Genomic DNA, 16,546 nt, shown 5'->3' on the forward strand with positions numbered 1-16,546 from the left:
GTGTTGGCAAGTTAGGGGAACACATACCTGTGTAGTGTGTCTCTGAGCGTCTCATTAATGAAGGCTTGGAAAATGGATGGACTGCTGGAAAGTCCAAAAGGCATCACCAGATATTCATTATGGGCAGTGAGTGTTATGAACACCCTCTTTCTATCCATCCCCCGGTGGATGCAGACCAGGTGCTACACGTTCTGTAGATCCAGTTTGGTAAGGATCTGAGCCCTGCAGGATGTTTTGGACCCACTATCGATCAAGGGGAGAGGGTAGCAGTATTTAATGGTGATTTTGTTGAATCAACGGTAGTCAATGCAGGAATGAAGTCTGGCTGTGGACTGTGATGGTCAAATGAAGCAGTGCGGCAGCACTTCGGCGATGTAGTCATTCATGGCTTCGGTCTCAGGAGGGGAGAGGGAGCACAGACAACCTCGGGAAGGGGTGTTGGCTGGGAGGAGATCAATCATGCTGTCGTGTAGCCTGTGAGGTGGCAGTGTGCTGGCTTCCCTTTTACTGAAAGTGATGGTAAGGTTGTGGTATTCAGGTGGGTGTTTAGTGAGGCTGAGAGTTTCCTCCATCTCCATGGATTTATGGTGTGAAGTCGGCTGCGGTTACAGGCAGAAGGGTTGCCAAATCAGCAGTGCATCGGATGACCGGGCGAAGTGAGGGCTCTGAGTGGAGAGCCAGATGAGAGGAGTGTTGGGTGAGTTAATAAGGCACCACAATCCACCAGAGCCTGCTGTGCATGTAGAGACATTGGGGTGTGGAAGAAGACAGTGAGAATGAGTCAGGCTATGGTGCTGGAAGGACAGGCAGGGTGGGGCTTGCCAGGCAGAAAGCCTCTCATTTCTACCTGGTAGTGCCATTTTCCCAGATGCAGTGGACATTTGATGTGTGAATGATAGGTGGCTCTGCAAGTAAGCACACAAGTTATTTCTCCTCTGATACTCATGCTCTTGGGGGTGCGGGGTGAGTTAAGGGAACTCCCTGTCCCTGAATGGTGCTGTAAACACTGATGATGAGGGTCTTTCATTCTGCAATAGCTCTGAGAACAGAACTGGGGTTCTACTGATGATCTGGAGGATCATTCCATAAGACAACTGTCAATTCAGAGGGCCAGAGTGATGAGGCTTCCAAAGTCTGTAGGCATCTCCTGGGTGGACAGCTCATTCTTCGGGTTCTTCGAGAGGTTGCGATGCCAATGGGCCAGCAGTGCTTCCGCATTCCAGCCGCACTCCACGAGTAGAGTCGTGAATTCCATGGTGTAGTCCATCAGTGTACGTAAGCCTTGACACAGGCGAAGTATCTGATCCATTGCCCCCTTTCACTTCCCGGATAATCTAAAACCTGGCGCATCTCAGTGGTGAATTCTTCAAATTTATTGCAAATGGTGATTTTATTGAGCCAGTTAGCCACGGCCCAGGTCAGAGCTCACTCAGTCAGCAGAGGGATGGCAAAGGCAATCTTGGCTCTGTCTGCAGAAGGCAGAGATGACTGGTACTCAATGCATAGATACATTGGGACCAGAAGAGGCTGCACTGTGTTGGGAATCTGGCGAAGCATTCAGGCACTGGAGTCTGGGGCACCGAGTGCAGGAGATTGGCTGGCATGGGGTTGCTGTGTCAAGAGCGAGAGTTAGTTGAGAGTGGAGAGCAGGAGGCATATGGTCTCCTGCTGCTTCGGGATCATGTGCTCCTGTCAACAGCAGACTTCCTGGAGGTGAGCACACTTTGCTGGGTGAATCTTTGGTTCACCCATCCTGTCAGAACAGAGCTAATGCTTTAGGCCACTGACCTTTGATTGTCAAATGTAGAGGAGGCTTGACCAAAAAGCAAAGCAGTGGAAATGATTTAGCAGTAAACAATATTTTACCAATAAACTGAAAAATAACAAGCCACGTGGGGCCACAGAACAAGAGAGAGCAGATATATTACACAACAAAGCAACAAGGAAACTGAAGACTAGAACAACTGATTGAGGCTGGCTGGTCCTTTAGGTGAACAAAGGACTATGGATGACGGCTTGGTTTAAATAGGCTGCAGGCTATGAGTTGGAAATGAGTGGCAGGATAGTCCTATTAGCTGCATGGATACTAGGACGTGCCTGCCTGTGCAGACCTGACATTTATTAGAACAGTGAGAATTTTTAAAAGTTTAAGTTGGAGAGAAGCGGGAGGGGTGGAATGAACAAAATGGATCTCTGCAACTCAGTGACTCAGAACCTCAATTACAGTACAGGAAAAATCAGAGATAACTTTTTGTAAGTTTACCTATTTTCTGTCCAGCATGCCTTTTTTTTTACTAGGATCACACCTGAGCAGTGATGGTTGGGGACATCGTAATAACCAGATACATTTGCTATTCATATTATACTGCAAACATAAACTGATGCAGTAGGAAAAAATTAAAGTCAATAAATTCTTTAGTATGCTTGACTTATTCATCAAAATCATGCAGACAAGTGTAAAGGAACCAGAAAGGAAGTTATGAAGGGAGCTTCTGTTTACTGAACGTGACCACCCAGTCACACCACTGTTACTGTCTGCTGCATTCTAATGATGCTCTACATGTCAGGTATTAAAGTGGCAGAGCATTGCATTTATTTTTGTAATCAAAATATAGCAATATTTTAATGTTTTGCAGTATAAATGGTAAAAAACAGTATATGTGCAAATGTGCAACAATTAACACTGTACATTTTAAGGTTACATACCTTTTGTATATTAGATTAAAACCATTTTTACCTTCAATGTTGAATGTAAAGGATCCATGGCATTAATTAATTTAGTAAGATTTCCCTTGTCAAGCCTCACCTTACAGTTCCAAACCTGATTGTCTCCAAATGTCCACAAATTAGCTATACTAATTTATTATATATTAATATTTGAGATGTCCCATGGACTTAAAATAAATCTAAATAAGTACGATTTTTATTTTAATCAGCATGCATTTTGGTTTTGTTCTGTGCCCATTTCTAATCAGTATATGTCTCTTAACTTATACAGACCTTTCTCCCTCCAGAAAGGCCGGCTGTAGTAAACCATACATTTAATGGTAGAGCCCATTGGCACACGCTGGATCAATTGGTTTCGCAGCGGAGGCACTGGAGGACTGTAGTGGATTTGCTGGGTGAGAGCTGGTGGAATGGCACTGATGACATAATCTGCCTAGAAAGACAAGAAAGGGAATTAATCAGGGAGTAATTGGGGAAATATTGTACAACAGAATAAAAATTTCAGATGACAGAAGCATTGAAGGACTAAAAGTTATAAAAGTGAAGTCAGAAGTGGAGCGTGTGTGAATGTGTGTGAGTGATTTGACTCAGAAGAGATTGCAAACATCAGTTCTTCCAGGTCAAATTGATTTTCAATTGCATGGATCCAATTTCTATGCAAAATTAGCATCCTCCAATAACATTTCACTAGTCCTGAACATATATATTCAAGCCACGATGTAAAAAAGTGGTTCAGTTACAGAATTTGCTGTACTGTTACCACTGTCATTGCAAAATAGGAATTTCCTTAAGTACATTGATGGCATACGGCTCGACCAGCACTTTACAAATACCAGCAGCCTATGTTTATTATAATGAATTCTCAAAGTGCATCACAGGTAAGTATATGGCAAATCGAGTCTGGAAAGTCAGTTCATTAGGAGATTCACCCAAATATCCCTAAAACTGACAAATAAGGACATTGAAGATCCAATTGCACAAGGAGGTATTGAAGCCCAGGTCTTGGAGCTTATTGATTAGCTTTGAGGGGATGATGGTATTGACTGCTGAGTTATAGTCCATAAAGAGCATCTTGATATATGCATTTTTGCTGTCCAGATGTTCCAGGGTTGATTGTAAAGCCAATGAGATGGCATCTGCTGTGGACTTTTTGCCCTGGTAGGCAAACTGAAGCTGATCCAAGTCACCTCTCAGGCAAGAGCTGATATGTTTCATCAGCAACCTCTCAAAACACCTCATCACTGTGGATGTAAGTTCAGCTGGGCGATAGACAGTGAGGCAGGTCACCATGCTCTTCTTGAGCACCGGTCCAATTAAAGCAGGTGAGGACCAGACACTGCCAAAGTGAGAGGTTAGAGATCTCAGTGAACGTGCCATCCAGTTGGACAGCACAGGTCTTTAGTACGTGACCAGGGACCCGGTCCAGTCCAGATGCTTTCTGTGGATTCAGCCTCCTGAAGGCAGTCCACGTGTCAGCAGATATAACATCTAAAGTAGAACTAGGATACTGAGGTGCAACAATCTGTCAGATTGACCAGGAAAAGAAAAGGACTCAGGTACATAAGAACATTTAGTGGTAGGTAGTCTCCCACATGAATCCTAGGGAGGGTTGAATTCCAATCTCAGACTAAAGGAGACTTTGGCTCCTTTCATTTCCCCTATTGTTCACTTTCAATCCATCCCTTATTTTCATTGTCATTCTTAAGAAAACAATAATCATGACCTTGAATATCCTGTTTTGTCTGATTTTTTTAAACTACAGCAGCCTGAAAGTTTTGTAGAATAGCACACAATAGCTTTTCACCTCAAGATTTTGGGTTTTCAATAAACAGTTAAACCTTTTCTCTACCTACAGGCTGTGAAAGAAGCTTGGGGAACGTCAAGTTTATTTCTAATGCGTGTACACAGTATAAAACTCGCAATCATTTGGCAATGGTGTTATCTCTTTGAATGAGGTTGCAGGATAGTTTATTATGATGTTTAGTGAAGTGGAAACTGCTGTTGTGTAGAACGTAATGCTGATAATGGTTCCCCAGATTAAGGAAAGATGTCATTACCATCCTTGAGATACAAGAAATAAAATAAGCTATATATTCATCTAAGGTTCATTAGCTTACTTGAAAAAAGCGCCTCAAATAATTGTTCATGTAAAATGGATGACAACTATTAAATTGGTGCTTTATAGGAAAAAAACAGCAGCCACTAATTTACTACATGGTATGATCCCACAAAGTAGTCTCAGGATGTCCTGTCAACATCTATTTGATAATGTATGTCAAGGGAAGAGATCCAGTCATAAACAAGAGTAAGTCTATAGATGCTGGAAATCCGAACAATACACATAAAATGCTGGAGGAACTCAGCAGGCCAGGCAGCATCAATGGAAAAAAGCACCGTCGATATTTTGGGCCAAAACCCTTCGGCAGGACTGGAGAAAAAAAGATGAGGAGTAAATCTAAAAGGTGGTGGGAGGGGAGAGAGAAACACCAGGTGATAGGAGAAATCTGGAGAGGGAAGGGATGAAATAAAGGGCTGTGAAGTTGGTGAAAGGACAGAAAGCCATGGAAGAAAGAAAAGGGGGAGGAGCACCAGAGGGAGGTGATGGGCAGGCAAGGAGATAAGGTGAGAGAAGGAAAAGGATAAATGGCAGGAGGGACATCAGTGGGGAGGGCGAATGGACAAGGGAGTCGCGTAGGGAGCGATCCCTGTAGAATGCGGAAAGTGGAGGTGGAGGAGGGGAAGGAAAGGTGTACTTGGTGGTGTGATCCCGTTGGAGATGGTGGAGGTTTCGGAGAATTATGCACTGGAGGTGGAGGCTTTAAGGGAAGAGAGATGGCCAGGAGACTGAGAGGTATTCCAGCTTATTTTATGACAAGGATTCTGGAGCATATACCTGATCCATGGAGAACAGCAATAGCTTGAGTGATTGAGGGATGTAATGTTGAAAGAGATTTTAAAGAATATTGATATATATATATATATATATATATATATATATATATATATATATATATATATATATAAATTCTTACTTTACTGCAGTAACTTTCATTTGTAAGTTAAGCATGGAAATAGTATTATTTTACAGGATGCCTGGCTTGATACATACAATCACTGTGTTTGACTACGTGCTCACACACCTTGTACCTCTCTCCATTCAGGGTCTGCACCTGAACAGATCCGGCGGCTTGATCCACTCCCACCACTGGCCTGCACAATTTCACACTATCCTTCATTCTTTCAGCTAAAAGGTCACTTATTTGTCCTGAACCACCAATAAATTTCCTTTCCTGAGGAACAGAAGATTAATATCAATTTGTTGCATCTTGCAACAAAAAACACAGTGAAAGGAACACCATAAAAATTCAGTTAAAAAAAGATTCTGGAAGAGAGACCCAGAGGTATTTTTGGATACAAGAGAATTTTGAGGCTAGGGAATGTGCTATTAGAATTAATGATTGAAGGTGTGACCAGATTAACATTTAATAATAATTTAGATTAATGGGTAAAGGAATCGAGAAGAATGGATGGCATTAGGATTATTTATTTTGCTCAGAATGCATTGAATTGGCCAAAAGACTGATACTGTATTTTAATTTTTCATAAAATGTGACCTGGATACTTCGATACTCAGTAGCATCTGAAGATGGATGTCTGCAGAACTAACTGGTAGAATCTGCTCATGTAAAATGAGTAATGATTATTGAACAGTTCAGCATACATTCTTCTGATCTTTATTTCCATCAACTTCAAAGTCCAGATCCACATCTCTATGCATCAAAGATGTTCAAATTGTTAAGAACTTAAATTTTATTTCCTAATCTGCATTGTAACAAAGATTTCAACTTAGATGGTCTTATAATGTAATATAAATGTTATTACTCCTTAATTGCCAATGACTTAGAAATTACTGTTGATAATACAACTGACAGAGGCTTAATGTTTTCACATGACATTCTTATGACACTACTCTTAATCAGGAATTAACTCATTTATGTAGGAATATTCTGCAAGATAGTACCGCTGCCAGTTAATACTGGAACATAGAGTACAAATAAAATTGCTTTGGCGTTAAAACTACCTTCACTAATAATAAAAGTGAGCTATCAAGTTTTATTGTATTCTGTCTTGGGAAAATGACTTACAGCTCATAGCTTTGAAATTTTCACAAGTTCAATTGCAGAATCTATTACTGAGTTCCTTTTTTGGACTGAAGTTTTAAGTTAATTAAATTAATCTTAAATAATTTTGGGTCATATTAGTTATCTTAATTGTCATTCAAAATTGTAAGACATAAGTGAGTATCGGGCTGTCAAACCTGGCCTCCATTGGTGGTGGAAAATATTCGCCTTGTCCCTCCACATTGTTTCACATACCACAAGAACCAAAGGGCAGAGACTTCATGAGGCTCTGAAGTAACATTCACATTTACGAAGAGTGTTGCAAATTCTCTCGCCACACTGCAATTAAACATAGAGTCAGTCTGCCGGTCAATGTAACTTCCATTCTATGATCACCTTAAAACAGACAGTTTTAAAAAAGGGAGTCAAAAGACTCCCTCCTGTGAGAAGATTATTATCCTAACTTGACACGACAGCCATTTAGGGTCCTGGCATTTCCTTTCAAATGGAGAACTCACATCTAGTTTGTTGTAGGAACAGAGCTATTGCTGGAAATCACTGTTTTTTAAAAAATAATACTTTATAATAGATTTGTACTTTTTAACAAAGCAATGTATTTTTCATAGTATGTGGTGGTTCATCCCCACTCACTGGCAGAAAGTGGTATAGCAGCTAAATTAACGATTTCTCACCCTTCTCATTTTTCATTTGCTAAGCATTAACACACTACATAAGCTTTGTAATTGTTTTAATTATGTAGCCTGCTAACTAAGGAATTTCCATGATCTTATCTATAAAAGTGATGGATTTCTCAGAGGTGACATCTTTATTCCTTTGTCTTTGCATTCATTCACCTCTCAGCATCGTTTCCCAGCTCTTTATTTAGTTTGCTAAGTACTTGTATGTTTATTCATACTCTAAAATAAACTGAAATCTTCGAATTAAGACTGCTTGTCATTCCTGACTCCCAGAACCTTAAGGATCAGAACATAAACAGAATCCAACACCATTCAAAAGGAATTTAGACCAATGTCGTTCTCCTTTCTAGAGAGTGACTGGAGTCCTAACCTAGGAATATTTAATATTGAAATTGTTTTGAGCAAAGTCTAATATGTATGAAATATATGCCTTTCTATTCTGATCTGAAAGCTGATATCTGTGATCTTAATGGGTACAAAGTTCATCAAATATATTCAATAAGATACATTCATTTCGGGTTTTGAAGCAGAATGGTATATTAAGTCTATTTTTAAAAAGAGCTCACATTTGAAAATAGCAGAACACTGCTGTCTTGACAGAAGTTTTCCTGGGGTACAGCCATATTTTGTTTCCTTCTTTTGAGATTAGCATCACAAATTAGGTCTAGGGGTCAGTAGCTACCTACCTGGTCCAGCAAAGTTTATCAATTAACTCTTTCATCGTCATGTTATCCCACTCCACAGCACGTTGACAACTCCATGGTGCATCTGCAGGAATCTAAAAATAAGTTGATCATTATAAATGATCATTAGAAAAAAAGGCTGGCAACATGGGACTGAGTTAGAATACTGTCCACTCTTTTCCAACTTTTGTTTAGAAATCCTGCCTACCTAGCATTGAACAAACTCTTCTCACCCTGGTATGTTATTCAAAAAATAAGATGTTCCAGCTTCAGGGTTAAGATTCCTGACATGACAAAACATTCATGTCCAAAATTCCTGGATTGATGCCAAGGATAGTGAGAAATGACACTTCTGTGAGGCCTGTAATTTGAGGTGAGGCAGAGCTCTGCAAGAGGACCAGCACGGGTAGAAACTCAATTCAGCTGAATACATGACCTTACAGCGGTGCCTGAATGCTAGGATCACTACAAATCATGTTTCTTTGAAAATGTAGCAACAGTTTAAAAGAAACTGGTGGCCTGGATCCATTCATCAAGGCTTCGCACAAGGGATAATACTTGATTGTTGGTGACCATATCTTGGGAACCACAGTAGTTCTGCTCAATACATTGTATCCATAAACCCTTTATTATTCTTGGAATTCAACTATTTCAACACAATTACCAAACTAGAATCTTAAGGCTACACAATGGGCTTCCCAAGGGACTGAAGGAAGAGATAACATCAGATAAATGACCTAAATCCTGTTCTTCCAGCTAGATCCACATGTTATGCTTTGCTTTCTAAGATGCTGACACAGCCCTCCACAACACACTTGCCAGCGAATTGCTGTCTATAAAATTTCAGTGCCCCCACAGAGCTGTAGGTGGGAATCAGACAATGTTTCTGAATTATTAAAAGTTGTTGGATTTGTTGATTGCTTCCTTGTATCTCTGGGTTCCCCAAATATATGGCCTTAGATATATATCAATGAGAAAGATCTCGATCAGCCAGCAGATCTCCTTTAAAATAAGCTAGGTTATTTTTTAATGATTAGCACAGGTTAGAAGACTCACTGACTTTGTATCATATCCTTGATAATGATGAGAAAAAAAATGAGTCAAGAGACAGTAAAATAAATGTCAGAACTCTTCAAACACTGGAAAGAAGTATGCCTATCACCTCATTTCCCATTTCATCCAGAGTTCTCCAGAAGTTGTTGTAGTCCATGTAAGCAATTGGGTTCCACATAGGGGGAAATGCTCCATTAAACGCATAAGATTTTCCCTGCAAAACAAGACCATATTTACCATTCATGATGAAAAATTCAATATTCACTTGTGCACTTCGTACCAACAAATATGTGTTAAAGCATATACATCTATCTCTCTGGGATAAATGATAAAATGTTAGCTTTATACCTATGGCTCAGATGACTTTATCACTTGCTCTAACATATCAACTTCACACACCCACCCCCCTACCATGCTCCATCCCAACATTGTACCGAGAACCAGTTTCGATGTCGTCATCAGACCTGTTTACAAAGCTGGAACTGTTGTGGTCTGATAAACTAAGTTCCTAATCATTAAGGTTAAACATCTGTACTCAGACACACCATGATACCTCCCTTTTGACTTGATCCAATATTCAAATACTTGATTATTATCTTCTGTAGATCTCAGCTTCTGTTCCACCAACCTCTACATTCAATGAATCACTCTTTACAATTTCCATCAGGTCTACAACATAGAACAGAGTTCACAATGTTGAGGTGACCTTTATAAAACAACTCCATGGTCAATCTAACCCTTTCCTCCTACACAGCTCATAACCCTCTATTTATCATAAATTCATGTGCCAATCCAAGAGTCTTTTAAATGTCCTAATTGTACCAGCCTTTACCACCGCCCCTGGCAGTGCACCCACTACTCCCCATGTGAAAACCTATCTCGACATCTCCCCTAAACATTCCTCTACTTACCATAAACAGATGTCCTCTGATATTGCTCATTGCTGTCCCAGGAAAAAGATGCTGATTGTCCCCTATACTGTGCTTCTCATAATGTTATACACATCTATCATGTCACCTCTCATACTCTGTCACCACAAAGAAAAAAGCCCTAGTTCCTTCCTTGTGAGATGTATTTTCTAGTCCTGATAAATCTCTATTGCACTCTCTCTAAAGCTTCCGTATCCTTCCTATAACTAGAAATGAACACTAGATTCCTAGTGTGCTCTAACCATGGTTTTATAGAGCTGCAACATTACCTCGCAGGTCTTGAACTCAAACCCCTGTCTAATGAAGGCGGACACATCATATGCCTTCTTAACTACACTATCAACTTGCATGGCAAATTTGAGGGATCTATGTGCCTGGTGATGGAGTCTCTGTCTAGAGAGAGAGTGCAAACTGCATACAGTCAAAGTTCAGGATTGAACCTGTGTTTCAGGCACTACAGGATACCAGCTTTGCTAACTCTGTCACTTTGCTGTCCAAGTAAATGTCACGTCAGGCAGGTCTGGAGTTCCCTTGTATTGCCAAAAGGAACACTTCTGCTCCCGACTGATAAAGAAACAGAGTTCCCTCTGACATAATCTAAATCTTTCTGTACCTCTTCTAGCCCAGGATTCCTCTAGAAGATTTGGCCTGGTTTCTTCTGAATCAGCGTTCAAAAATCCCCTCAATAACATTCTAAATGTAGAAAAAATAAATAATTCTGCTCTTAAATTATTCAACAAATAAAAAAGGTAAGGAAACACGAGTGACAGTTATTGTTCGCCTGTCATAAGAATACTTGATACTCTTGAAACACTTGTCAAATGGGCCTTCTTATATATACTCGCTCAGAGAGAAATTACAGTCAATTCCAAAGGCAACAGGATATGGATCCAAATCAATCAAACAATTCAACAATGCTATTATCAGAGGTGTCACCGCTTTTGGCACGGCTTTATATGCACCGTCTTATCGGTGGATACAGTTAGCAGGAAGTCTCCGACTGCTTTCCTAGCACTCTTTGATCAGCGTGCTTGCCTGGAAACAAGACACTCTAAGCAGGCACCAATGAATGAGCAGCTCAGAAGGGAGAGAGCTCCTATGTTTGCTGCTGTGACACAACCTTGCATCTAAATTTAGTTGCTGTCCATGGTTTGCATCATCATTCAGCTTGGAGAGTCTTTTAAGTAACTTGCACTAACTTGACCTTTGCAATCAAAAACACTGAAATGTACAAACAATTTTTAACTGACGCCACGTTATCGTGGTTGCCAGTTATCTGCAGGGATATAGAATTATTCCAGTATAGGTATAGTTGATCATGTTGTACAGTTCAATGTCACACCATAGGGCAGTCAGTAAGCTACACAAAGACAAGACTTCACCAGACTGTGAGATAGACAGATTATTACATTGAGCTGCAGCTTTCATGGGGTTCAGATAGCCAATTGCAGAACATCGGGGGCTGGCGTTAATCTATCAGCCACAGCAAAGTAACATGAAAATTGAATATACAGTTTACAAGTCAAAATGTATTTATTTGTGAAATACAATTAGTTATAATGCTATTTCTAACCATACTTAGAATTTGAATTTATTTATCTTTTTTTTTGTTTGTTTATTTTTTATGTATTAGCAACACAGCACAGAGAGGGCCCTTATGGCCTTTCAAACCATGCCACCCCAACTACCCCGATTAACCTTAACCTAATCATTGAGGCAATTTACAATGACCAATTAACCCACCCGGTATATCTTTGGACTGTGGGAGAAAACTGGAGTACCCAGGAAATCCCACACATTCCACGGGGAGGATATACAGAGACTCCTTACAGAATGGTACCAGAACACCCTGAGCTGGAATAGCGTTATGCCAACTGCTATGCTACTGTGGTGCCCGAAGGTTTGGTGCCAGTAAGTTCCCAAACCACAAAAATAATAATTTCATCACCAATCCCACTTTGTGAATGTTAGAGAGTTATATGAATTTAGCAGATATTAAAATTCAAACCAGGCTTCAGTTTCGTCAATATAAATGAGTTCAGGAAGCTTGTAATTAGCCTTCAATTTCTTTTTGCAAATTGCAAGCAATAAATTGAAGTTAAAAACATAGGCTGCTCCACAGACTAAGAGATTGCATATGCAAGAGCCAGACATTCCGACAATGGGATTTGTATTAATTGGATTGCATCAAACCAGGCAACATAGCTAAATCACTTGCAGCATTGTGACTGAGTTGAAACTGGCAGACCAGATGGATGTTGTCACTTAGCATATCAAACAGGTATAGGCAATCAATAGTCTTTGTGTATTTATCATATTTGTGTACTCAGAGACATCTCTGACAATATTAATTTTGTGTGCCTGGCTCTCTGTTGTCAAAATGTTTTAGAATATTTGTGTTCATTAGTTACTCCCAAAGGTGTCTAGACCTTCAGGGATGTCTCATCGATTACAATGTGCTTCTACTATGTATTTCAAAGGAACCATTTATCAATTCAAAGTATTGGATTCAACACTGCTATTCTAACTCTTGAAACTGTATTGGATCACTTGCTGTTGCCTTTGATCTTACAGGTATAAAGATGTGATGTACTTTTGGGTCTGTTAGCCTCTACAGAGAGTGTCTCCACAATGATGCCAAATGTGATTGTGTGAAAGTGTGGCTGTGACAAATAAAGACTTCTATATCACCATTTTCAACATCTCAGCGGTGACTGTAAAGTCACAACAGTGAAATTATGTAAATGACACAGGGTCCGTAACTCAGGCAGGGAGTAAACGATAAGACAACAGTGTCTCTTTGGTTGCTGCTTAAAAAGAATCAGAATCAGGTTTATTATCACCGGCATGTGATGTGAAATTTGTTAACGAAGCAGCAGCAGTTCAATGTAATACATGATAATATAGAAAGAAAAACATTAAATTAATTATAGTAAGTATATATATGTATATTGAACAGATTTAAAATAGTGCAAAAACAGAAATAGTATATATTTAAAAAGTGAGGTTGTGTTCATGGATTCAATGTCCATTTAGCAAATAACTGAACAATAAATATCTGAAGGCAGTCAACTCCTAATGAACAACAGTGACTGGTACAATGATGAATTGAACATCATACAACATAATACATTAATTTCTTAAAGGCCCCACTGACATGTACTAATTCTCAAAAGGCTCAACAAGGTACACATGGAGAGGATATTTCTCCCAACCAAGGAGTCTAGAACTGGGGGACACAGTCTCAAGAATCTGGTCACGTAGGACTGAAATGAAGAGAAATTTCTCTATTCAAATGATGGAAAATCTTTTAAATGAAAAACTGAGATTGACAGATTTCTGGATATGAAAGGGATCAAGAAATAGGTGAATAGGGCAGAAAAATGCTGTTATTCCTGACATATAGATGAACAGGCAGACAAAGAAGATTCAAGGATGTGCTTGTTGCCCCGTTGAAGAAATGCAAGAACCCAGCAAGAGCTGGGGATCTCTCGCCCATGCCCACTCAAAGTGGAGAAACAGTATTTGGGGCTACATTGAGAACCCTTAGGCCATATGTTAGGAGCACACTGAGGCCCTAAATATACAGCGAAACGAATGCACCAACATATAAACTCCCCACCTACCTCTCCATCAGTCACCTCCTGCCATTCTGTGGAAGAGTTTGCGATTACATTGAACTAGTTAGCTATTTCCTCAATGAGATGAAAGGCCTTGGCATAGCTCAAATACCATCTATAAATTTGCTGATGATACAACCATTGTTGGTAGAATCTCAGGTGGTGACTAGAGGGCATACAGGAGTGAGATATGCCAGCTAGTGGAATGGTGCCGCAGCAACAACCTGGCACTCAATGTCAGTAAGATGAAAGAGCTGATTGTGGACTTCAGGAAGGGTAAGACGAAGGAACACATATCAATCCTCATAGAGGGATCAGAAGTGGAGAGAGTGAGCAGTTTCAAGTTCCTGAGTGTCAAGATCTCTGAGGACCTAACCTGGTCCCAACATATCAATGCAGTTCTAAAGAAGGCAAGCCAGTGGCTATACCTCATCAGGAGTTTGAAGTGATTTGGCAAGTCAACAAATACACTCAAAAACTTCTATAGATGTACTGTGGAGAGCATTCTGACAGGCTGCATCACTGTCTGGTATGGGTGGAGAGGGGTTACTGCAGAGGACAGAAAGAAGCTGCAGAGAGTTTTAAATCTGGTCAGCTCCACCCTGGGCACTAGCCTACAAAGTACCCAGGACATCTTCAGGGAGCGGTGTCTCAGAAAGGCAGCTTCCATTATTAAGGACCTCCAGCACCCAGATCATGCCCTTTTCTCACTGTTACCATCAGGTAGGAGGTACAGAAGCCTGAAAGCACACACTCAGTGATTCAGAACGTCTTCTTCCTCTCTGCTATCTGATTCCTAAATAGACATTGAACCCTTGGACACTACCTCACTTTTTTAATACACAGTATTTCAATTTTTTGCACATTCTTAAAATCTATTCAATATATGTGATTGATTGATTGATTTATTATTATTTTTATTTTATTTATTATTTTTTCCCTCTTCTATATTATGGGGTGGCTGGGTCCTGACTAAATATCAGGAAATGCCAATAGCGATTATATAGCTTCTCCCACCCAAGACAACTCGGCCTTCACATAGAACTTAGGTCTGGGTGCACCCTGTCTCACTGAAGGAACTCCGTCTATGGCGAGTGTTTGGTGCCAGAAAAATAACCAGACCAGTGGTGGTGGTGTCACCTAAAATCACTGAAGTCTTCGGCAGAAGGGAGATGGATTCCAATGATGGAGGATTGTCTTTGTACAACAGCAAAGGTTGGGGGATGTCCAGTGTATGATTCCCAACTGGGACACCAGTAGAGGTCAAATGCTCTGGTTAGATGAGCACTGTGGCAACAGAAGGCAACGGCAAACCACTGTTGAAATCTCTGCCTAGTCAATCATGGAAAGAAACAAAAGAAGGAAAGCAGACAACAGCGTGAATGGGGTTGATTCTAATCGACAGTACAACACCTCGCTCGGGAGGGGTAGTCATGGGCTGCAGGTGACACCAGACCATCATCCAGAGACCGTAAGCAATAGGGAAAAGCTAAGGGTAGCAACATGGAACATCTGTACACTTCACCAGAAAGGAAAGTTGGACAACACATTAAATTAAATGAAAAGGTTGGGATTTGATATCTTAGGCCCGTCAGAAATTGGATGGACTGACAGCGTCAAATTCATTAAAAATAGTTCTCTGATAATGTATTCTGGAGGTCAACAGCATATGTATGGAGTTGGAATTATTTTAAACAAACAAGTATCAAAATGTCTTATGGGGTATCGGGCAATATCTGACCGGCTGCTTTTAGTTAAATTAAGGGGTAACCCTTTTAACATTAGCATAATCCAAGCCTATGCGCCAACAAATGACGCGGATGAAGTGGATATCAACAAGTTTTATGAAGATCTCGATAGTGCTTATGAGCAATGTAAATCTCAGGATATAAAACTAGTCATGGGAGATTTTAACTCCAAAGTTGGACAGGAAAGGGTTGATAACATCATAGGACCTTTTGGATTAGGGGAGAAAAATGAAAATGGAGAAAGGTTTACTGATTGGGGTGTCAGAAACAACCAAGTGATCACCAATACCTGGTATAAAAACCATCCACATAGATTGTGTACTTGGATTAGCCCTGGAGATAGAACAAGGAATTAAAATAGATTTCATTACTATCAATGAACGCTTTAGAAATAATATCACAAATTCTAAAGCCTACCCAGGAGCAGACTGTGGTTCAGATCACCATCCAGTAAAAACTACCATCAAAACAAAATTAAAGAAACTGAAATGTGGGAAAAAGAGAAAGAAGCTTATGTTGGGAGAACTTAAAAATGATAGCACACTTAAGCAACAGTTCAAAACAGCTGTAGAGGAACACCTCAACAAAAATGAAACAACAGCTATTTAGGAGAGATTTAAATATGCTATACAGCAATCAGCAGAGGAGATAATCCCAGTTAAAGAAATCCAACACACCAACAAGGGGTGGATAACCCAAGAAATTCTAGATCTGATGGAACAAAGAAGGTTAGTGAAGAACAATGAAATGCAATTAGAGAGATGGACAGACAGACCAGACAATTGTGCAATATTACAAAGGAAGAACGGCTGAATCAAAAATGCAACGAAGTAGAAGGCCATATTAACAACAGCAAAGAAATGCACAAGAAAATTAAGGATATTACTGGAATTAAGAAAACCTCTACAGCATGATCAGCAGACGGATCCATACTAACAGACCCAGATAAAGTATGTGAGAGGTGGAT

The 16,546-nt window shown here is 40.1% G+C and overlaps 1 protein-coding gene across 4 annotated transcripts in view; it reads right to left on the bottom strand.

The window, feature by feature from the left end:
- LOC140734072 (amine oxidase [flavin-containing]-like) overlaps positions 1 to 16,546 on the bottom strand; it is a 65,385-nt gene that overhangs the window by 30,157 nt on the left and 18,682 nt on the right. For all 4 annotated transcript variants that reach the window (XM_073057655.1, XM_073057654.1, XM_073057653.1 and 1 more), the window contains 5 exons: positions 9,392 to 9,496; positions 8,233 to 8,324; positions 7,046 to 7,187; positions 5,868 to 6,017; positions 3,001 to 3,160 (listed from right to left, as the gene is read on the bottom strand). In XM_073057655.1, coding sequence (XP_072913756.1) covers positions 3,001 to 3,160; positions 5,868 to 6,017; positions 7,046 to 7,187; positions 8,233 to 8,324; positions 9,392 to 9,496 — 649 coding nt within the window. The remainder of the gene's footprint in view (positions 1 to 3,000; positions 3,161 to 5,867; positions 6,018 to 7,045; positions 7,188 to 8,232; positions 8,325 to 9,391; positions 9,497 to 16,546) is intronic.

This window comes from Hemitrygon akajei, chromosome 10 (assembly GCF_048418815.1).
Source record: "Hemitrygon akajei chromosome 10, sHemAka1.3, whole genome shotgun sequence".
Classification (NCBI taxonomy): Eukaryota; Metazoa; Chordata; class Chondrichthyes; order Myliobatiformes; family Dasyatidae; genus Hemitrygon; species Hemitrygon akajei.